Here is an 8,092-nt window from a genome sequence, read left to right on the forward strand (position 1 = left end):
TCCAACAAAGAAGTCTCCAGCCCAAAATCTCAATAGTGTTGAAGTTGAGCAACCTTGGTCTATAGAAACCCATAACCACACAAGGCAGGGAGGGATTCCCTGCCTCCATGGGTCTTCTCTTGTTTTTCCAAGCCTCAGGTTGCTCAAGGCCAGATGGGCAGCTTCTACTGCAGTCATTTTCACCTACTGAAAAATAACTAAGTGCATGAGAGGTGCTGAGGAAATCTCTGGCAGGGAGCACCTATCACATTAGGGCCCTGGCATTTGCAAGACTCTGAGGCACCAGGTTGGATTAACTACAATTAGTTTATTGGAAACACAGAGTGAAATAAAGGCAAACAAACTTGCAGGCAGTTGACTCACTGGCTTTTTTAGAAGCCTCTGCAGGCACCCCTGGAAGGTGATGGTCTCCCCTCCAATGGGTCACATCCCTCACAGAGTTACAGGAAAACCACCATCAGTGTTCTTTATCTCCATTCCATAGGTACAAGCACACTGGCAGATTCCCCAGGATGTGCAGATGGGGAGATTCTGGGGCCTGTCCTGTTCCTCCAAGCTTAGATGAAGGGATCAGGCAAGACCAATGAATCCAGCAAAAAACAGAAGGCGGAAGAAAGGATGAATCCTCAGAACAACAAAACGACTACTAGGAAAGACTACAGAAAGAAGCCAAGGTGCGCCCCAGTCTCACTGGGGCTCAGGTGCCAGGGGACGGCACACAGAGGGAGCAGCTAGGGAGCAGGATAGGCAAAAGGTACACATCTGGAGCCTGTTCTCGGGAAGCCAGCAGCCGGCGGCGCGTGGGGCCACGGAAGGGGCGTTCCGCTTGCGAGAGGTCCTGGCTGGGGGGAGGGCGACCCTAGCACCTCTTAGAGCCCACGATGCTGCGGCCCAGCCCGGAGCAGGGGCCGCAGGCGTCGGCGGTGCCCACCACCACGTTGCCGCTGCAGGGGGCGCTGCAGGCGCTGGTGGTGACAGCAGGGGCAGCGCCGGAGGCGCAGAGATCGCCACAGATGACGGCACGGCGGCAGCTGCTGACGCCTGGATGGGGGAAGAACAGGCAGAGTCGCGGGTCAGGCACTGCCACAGCCAGGCGGCTTGAGGCAGCGAAAACGCCCCCTCCCCAAAGGCACTGTGACCACCCAGCTGAAGGGGGTGGGGCGGCTACTTACAGACATTCACAGCCCCGACGCCCTCGCACAGCCTGCGGGAAAAGGAAAAGAGAAAGGTCAGTGCCCTGAAAAGCCGCTGGACCACACGCAGCCAAGGTGAAAGGTCAGGTCCCCCACCTTCCTTCTGCGCACTTGCCCAGGGGAAGGGGCGATTTAGCGGTAACAGGGTCCCTGTATGGGTTCTGGAGACAGATCACCTGGTGCGCCGGCTCTCCACCCCTTATTAGCTGAGCAACCTCAGAAATGCCCTCCCTCAGCCTGCCTCCTCCTGGGGAAAATCTACTCCCTGATCTGTTGTGAGAATGAACTCAGAATACGCCTACAAGTGCGTAATGCCTGCCACGCAGTAAGCACTTCAAAAATGGTAGCTGCTACTCTTTACTTCGGTTCTTATGGACTTGTAAATGCAACTGAGGTGCAGCAAATTTAAATTCCTGAATCTGGTCTGATTGGTGTCACTAAAATGTGAGTTTCCGGAGGACAGAATTTTTTGTCTATTCTTTTCCCCATTGCAGACAGTGCCCCAAACGATGCCTGGCTCAATAAATAACTTGCATGAATGAATGGGATGCTAGAACCCATTGAGAGCAGGCTCAGAGACTAGCCACACCAATTCCCTCACTTAACAGATGGAGAAACTGAGGCCCGGAGAGAGGAAATAACCAGTGCCGGAGGCAGGGATATCACTCCTGCCACCTAACTCCACCCCGCCCGTGTTTCCTTCCCACACAACGCTCTCTCCTTAAGGAAAACACACAGAGTCCCTCTGAGAGACCGTGGCAAAGGGTTGTCAATATCAGCTTCAGAAATGTGGAGAATCTGCAGCCCACCATCTACCGTCCCATGCCCAGGTTTCCTAGGGAACCCACACCAAAGCTTCGGAGTTCATTCCAAGAGCGCTTGTGGCAAAGGGGTGGACCTCTCTATTTCCAGTGCTACCTCTGTGTCTCTCCAGTGTTCACACTCAGTCTTGAAAAAGTCTCCCTCCCAGATTTCTGCCCCAATGAAACTACCCAGGCCCAGAGAGCCCCAGTGCCTCTGAACTCTCCAAGGCAATGACTTGAGTTTGTTGCGAGTCTCACAGGTGATCACTTTGATTCCAGCTACCAAACCTGTGTCCCCATTTCCCCAATACACAGGATGCTCCCTCTGCATCCTCACTCTACTCTGTCCAGGGCCAAGGGCCTGGCTGGACATGAGAAGAGGAAGGCTCAGGGTAAGAGCACCTGACTAACCGGGGGAAAGAACCAAAGGGCAACATCCCGGGACTGTTGTCCTCATAGGAGCTGTTCAGCCGCCCCCCTCCAGCTGAACATAGAAGGCTGATGACCAGTGGGTCTCCCCACGCCCTCAAAACAAGCAACAAGCAAAAATGCCCAGACCAGGGCAACTGCTTCAAGGGACCAGTCCCTGCTGTCTGTCTATCCTTAGTCCCACTTGCTGCAATGGATGACCACTTAGGGATGCTCACTGTAGTTAACATATATAAGTGTGTGTTGATAAAACCCCCTATTGAAGCTGTCATTTGGGGAGAAATCTGAACTCCCAGGGCTGGGGCCAGGATCAGGCTTGAAAAGAGATCTGGAACCCTGAGGGGCATCTGCAACGAGGGCCTGGGAGGGAAGAGGCACTATAGAGGGAAGGTGGCCCAGCCCAGACAGGACTTCTCAGGAACAGCAATTACTATGGCCTTGACTCCAGGCTCTGAGAAACAGATCTGCAAAAGGCACCAATCCCAGATCAGCACCTAAGTGGGCATGAGAGACTCAAATGGGGCTAGAAACATACCTAATGAATAACTCAAATTACCTTTCCAGTTGCAGGATGGGGAGGTTGGGAAACAGGATTCAAGTAGGAATGTGAGGGACAGCACACTGAGAACCCAGGCAGGGCTGAGAGAGAAACTGGGCTACAGAACCCACCTGTGCTCCTCGCCCTCCAGCAGGCGCCTGTAGGTGGCGATCTCGATGTCCAGGCCCAGCTTGGAGTTCATCACCTCCTGGTACTCCTTGAGCAGGCAGGTCATGTTCTGCTTGGCCTTCTGCAGGGCCTCCTCCAGCCCGGCCAGCTTGCAGCGGGCATCATTAAGGGACGCCTCGCCCTGCTGCTCAGCCTGGGTCACAGTGGCCTCCAACTTGGAGTTCTAAAGGCCCAGAAGAGAACAAGGTGGGTTATGGTCCCTGGGTCTCTGTCTCCACTTCCTGGATGCATCCAGTCTCTCCTGGCCAGCTGGGATCACCCCAGGAAAAGGTCTCCCCTCTTCATCACCTGCATTTCCTTAAGTGACCACAACCTGGGACTCAGGTCATGCAGATGGGCTGGAGAATGAATGGTGAGATCCAGTTGGGTGCACACACTGCCTGTGGGACCCTGGGTGGGCCTCAGACGACCCCTACCTGGCACTTGACATTCTTGACCTCGGCCGTCAGCCTCTGGATCATGCGGTTCAGCTCGTTGATCTCCTCCTTGGAGCGGCACATGGTCTCCCCGTGCCGGATCACCGTGGCCTTCATCTCCTCACACTGGAGGGAAGCAGAGAGGCTCATGAAACTCAGGATGGAACATCCCACCCACTCAGGACACCACAGATGATTTGCAAATTGTACAGTGCTCAGCCTGTGCAACCATACGTGGCAGCCATGTCCTGCTACTATAACCTGAGAGGGGTCTGCACTTCTTTCACCACCTCTAGGGATCAGAATCCCCAGACAAAAGAAGCCTTGTTAATATATACCACCCATCCCTCCCACCATGTCTAGGAGACAGGTGCCCTGAGACACTCACCTTGCTGCGGTACCAGCTCTCAGCCTCGGCCCGACTGCGGGCGACAATGTCGTCATAGTTCGCCTTGATCTCGGCCACAATGCTGTCCATGTTCAGGTCCCGGCTGTTGTCCATCTTGATGATGACCGAGGTGTCTGAGATGTTGGCGTGGAGAACTCGGATCTCCTGCAGATGAGGCGGGGGGGAAGGATGTGTGTGGTTTACACCATCCCCTCCCCCACCACAGTGTATACCCAGCCTTCTCAGCCCTCCTTGGTCTCTAGCTCCTGCCCTCTCTGACAGCCTCACGGACTGCAGCTCCTGCCCCAATCCCTGTCCCACTCTGATCCCAGACCAACGCCCTCTCTTCCAGGCCAGCTGCTGGTTTTCTGCCTGGACCACAACCCCTCACCTCCTCATACAGTCGCCGCAGGAAGTCGATCTCCTGAATCAGGGCCTCTGAGTTGGCCTCCAGGTCTGACTTGCAGAGGTAGGCGCAGTCCACATCCTAGGAAGGTGGGGAGTCTTTGAGTTCAGAGGACCTCTGGTGATCACCACCCCCACATTCCTCTCTCTCTTCACCCATTACATGGAGGTGAGCGGGAAAGGATTCCCAGTGCTCCTATTCCCGTCCCATCTCCATACCCTCTGCCCTTCCCCAGAGGCACCTCACAACCTCCTCCCCTTCTAAGAACAAACCCTTCGTGCCTTGGAGATGGGTCACCAGCCTTTCACTCCTCCCACCTGAGACCTCTTACCTCCCAGCTCTCCTTCTTACCCTCCCCTGTACCAGGAAGCCTGCCAGACTGGCTCCCTCACTCAGCCACCTTGACACTTCCCTGTCCCCAGCAGTCCTCCGAGACTCCACCTGGCCTCTCCTGGCTCTGCTCCATGCTCCCCCAGATCCGGAGCCTGTGCCCCTCTTCTTAATCAGACTTCCTGCAGCACTAGACAGGACACCGTCCCTCAACAGAGAGGCTGAAGCTGCCATGCCTCCACGGGACCCCAGCCACAGACCACCACCTCTGAAGCAGCACAGAACATCCAGAGGTCAACTCAGCCACCCCCCTGCTTCAGGGCAGGGTGCTAGCGGATATTCCAAGGTTATTGCCCTTCTCAAAGCCCTACATGTGCCTTTCATGGCCTAATCTCTGGGAACTTCCCATCCTGACTTGGCAAGGTCACTGCACCCCGCCGTGAGGTTGAGACCATGGGTCTCCCCAACAAGAGCCTGTCATTCTGAGATCCCTCGTGTCTCTGCTTCCCGATCCCATGTTACTCACCTTCTTCAGAGCCACAAACTCATTCTCCGCTGTCACTCTCAGAGCGACTTCCGCCTCGTACCTGAGGCAGAAGAGGGCAGAAAGGGAGGTCATGGCAGGGCAGGTCTCCCCAGAACCCCCTCCACTTCATACCAGTGAAGGAGGCAATGTTAGGGACCTGCCAACACAGCCCGCCCCCTGGCAGCCCTGCTGGGGTCCTCATGGTTGGATTTGGGATGTGTTTGTGATTCTCTCTCCACTGTGAATTGAGGGGTCCAGGGGGCTACTCTTCTGGGACCTCACAGCCCTGTTCCCAAAGCTGCTCTGAGGTCACGTCTGGAGGAGAATGAGGACTCAGCACCAGCCCCATGCTAGGAGTGGACAGCAGCACGTGTGGGGGACTGCAGCTTCTGCTCTCCTGGGTGTCCATCCTGCTCAGCTGTGGGAGGGCCTATGAGTCCCAGAGGCCCTCAGCGCTCCGCACCCTAGACGGTGGGACACCAGCAGCCCCAGGACCTGGCAGCCCTGAGCGACACTGGGACTCCTATCTCGTCCAGGTGCTACAGGTGGGAGCCTGAGAGGCCAGGAGGAGATGGCTTCGGAGACTGCAGAAGCCCCCTCCCCACAGACCGCAGGGCAAGCTGCTGGGTGATCAGGCTCCAGGAAGTGAAGGCTGAAGGAGCAGAGAGAGACCTCCTGGGGAATCACGGCCCTACTCTTAGGCATCTGATCAGTGACTGCCTGATGTGAAGATCTTGCCGCACAGCGCCCACCTGCCCTGCAAGGTCACTCGCCCTTCTCGGAAAGTCTTCTCCAGTCTCATCCAATAGGCTTTAACTCAAGTCCATTCCCGTGCCCTACGTCATCCCTGACCGCACTCACTTCTCCTTGTAGCCCTCCAGCACCTCCTGCATGTGGCTGAGCTCTGAGGCCAGCCTCCCGCTGTCGGCCTCCACGCGCTCGGCCTCCCGCCTCAGCGTCTGGATGTAGCCCTGGAACAGGGGCTCCAGGTTGCTCTCGCAGCACTGGCGGTTCTGGTAGAACTGCCACTTGGTCTCCAGCAGCTTGTTCTGCTGCTCCAGGAAGCGCACCTGCCATTTGGGGTGGGAGGACGGGTCAGATGGCTCCCACTGCCCCAGAGCCTACTTGGGGCATGGAGGGATGGGGGAGGGCGCTGATTGCTTTAAGGTAAACTCCCAAACCAGGAGCTCAGCAGAGATTACACAGAGGGCGCTGAGGAAGGCAAGGCAACTTCTGGATTTCGGGATTGGGATCTATGTTTGGATTTTCCAACCTAGGGGTGAGAGCAAGGGGCTGGGAGAGATCAGTCCCTGCTCAGGTGAACTGAGTTATCCTGACGTGCTGAGCCTAGGTGGCATGTGGTCAGGAGCCAAGTAGAGGTCTTTTTGCCTCCAACTGCCCCATCAGTGCCCAGCCTGAATTGAGCATGGGTGGGTTCAGGAAAGGTGTGATCAAGGACACCCACCCAAAGGCTGACCTGTGGTCCTCTTCCTATATCTTATGTGCATTTCTTGTGTCTTGTTTGCACATATGGCCTTCTTCCTCTGACATGCGGTTCCAAACCTTGTCCTTGTCTGTCTATGGGGACCCTGCCTGTCTGGACAGAGGTTGTATATAATAACAAGTGCCTAATCAGGAGCCCCTGCTCTAGACTCATCTCTCTGATCTTTCTGTGCCCTGGATGTGTGTCCATCTCCTCCATTAGACTGGGATCTCCTGGGCACCACATCTCTCCTGCCCCCCGACTACCCCTTCGGTGCCTACCCAGGAAGGGAGGGTTCAGGAAGGGTGTGATCAAGGACACCCACCTTGTCGATGAAGGAAGCGAACCTGTTGTTGAGACACTTGATCTGCTCCTTCTCCTCGTGCTTCACACACTGCACGTTGGGGTCGATCTCCAGGTTGAGGGGCGTGAGGAGGCTCTTGTTGACTGACACGGTGGTGATGCAGGGCGGGCTGGGGCCGCACGTGCTGCGAGAGCTGTACCCGAAGCTGCGGCCGCAGGAGCCGGCGCGGAAGCCCCCGCTGAGGCTGCGGCTGCTGAAGCCCCCGGTGAGGCTGCTGTAGCAGGAGGCGCCGCGGTAGGGGGCGGCCGTGATGCAGCAGCGGCCGGGCCGGGGCCCGCAGGCTGAGACGCAGCTGAAGGCGCGGCCAGCACGGTAAGATCCACAAGTCATGGTGCTTCCTTGGGGCACGGGAGGCTCTGAGGAGGAAGACGGCCTAATGGAGGACACAGTGGACGAAGGTGTTTACTTCTTGGACATCGTTGCACATTTTATATATGTGGGGAGCCTGACGCATCCACAGGTTACGAGCAGTCAGACATTTATAGGCTTGGGCTGTTTAGCTGCTATTGCTTCTTCCTTAATGTGCTTAATTGGGGGCCAGATGAGACCAGATGTTTCTGGTCTGTTTCTGGTCTCTGTTACCCTAAAATGCACAATTTTTGACTTCAAAGAGCCAGCTGACCTCCCCCACCCACCCCCAACCTCCCTATACAAAGTTGGCAAAGCTCAGGGTTTGGAGGATGGGGGGGAGCGGTGACTCAGGTTGGAATGGAGGGCGGGGAGAGGCGGGGCTGCGGCTCCTCCTGTCCCGCCCCATTTGATGAATCATGCCGCTGTCCGTGGTGCCCCGCACACCGGGGAAGTGTGAGATCAACAGAAAGTGTGGAACTTGAGGCGCGCTTGGTGATTTCCCTCACACTGACGGCCTCTTTCTGCACTACCAAAGCCCCACACTTACACAATCTCTCACTTAATCGCACACCTGCTCCCAAATCCCTCACCTACATCCATCAACATATTCTCTCTCTCTCTCTCACACACACACACACGTACACACTGTGCACTCACATGCTGGCCTTCCCATCCA

The 8,092-nt window shown here is 56.3% G+C and overlaps 1 protein-coding gene across 1 annotated transcript; it reads right to left on the reverse strand.

Annotated features, from left to right (window-relative positions):
• Positions 1–859: 859 nt before the first annotated feature.
• LOC132499168 (keratin, type II cuticular Hb6-like) lies at positions 860–7,395 on the reverse strand. The gene is made up of 9 exons (XM_060113566.1): positions 7,027–7,395; positions 6,080–6,288; positions 5,219–5,279; positions 4,348–4,443; positions 3,957–4,121; positions 3,569–3,694; positions 3,095–3,315; positions 1,173–1,204; positions 860–1,041 (listed from the first exon to the last, which is right to left on the reverse strand). Exons 1-9 carry the CDS (start codon positions 7,393–7,395, stop codon positions 860–862), a joined length of 1,461 nt encoding a protein of 486 aa, XP_059969549.1.
• Between the last annotated feature and the right edge of the window lie 697 nt (positions 7,396–8,092).

The sequence above is a fragment of the Mesoplodon densirostris genome, chromosome 11 (genome assembly GCF_025265405.1).
Source record: "Mesoplodon densirostris isolate mMesDen1 chromosome 11, mMesDen1 primary haplotype, whole genome shotgun sequence".
NCBI lineage: Eukaryota > Metazoa > Chordata > Mammalia > Artiodactyla > Ziphiidae > Mesoplodon > Mesoplodon densirostris.

Bases quoted from the DNA above. Each gene is read 5' to 3' on its own strand.
- LOC132499168 (XM_060113566.1), bottom strand. From the start codon at position 7,395: ATGACTTGTGGATCTTACCGTGCTGGCCGCGCCTTCAGCTGCGTCTCA. The intron at 5,280-6,079 runs GTGAGTGCGGTC...CTTCTGCCTCAG, and splicing joins CTGGAGGGCTACAAGGAGAA to GTACGAGGCGGAAGTCGCTC. The intron at 1,042-1,172 runs GTAAGTAGCCGC...TCCCCCATCCAG, and splicing joins CGTCGGGGCTGTGAATGTCT to GCGTCAGCAGCTGCCGCCGT.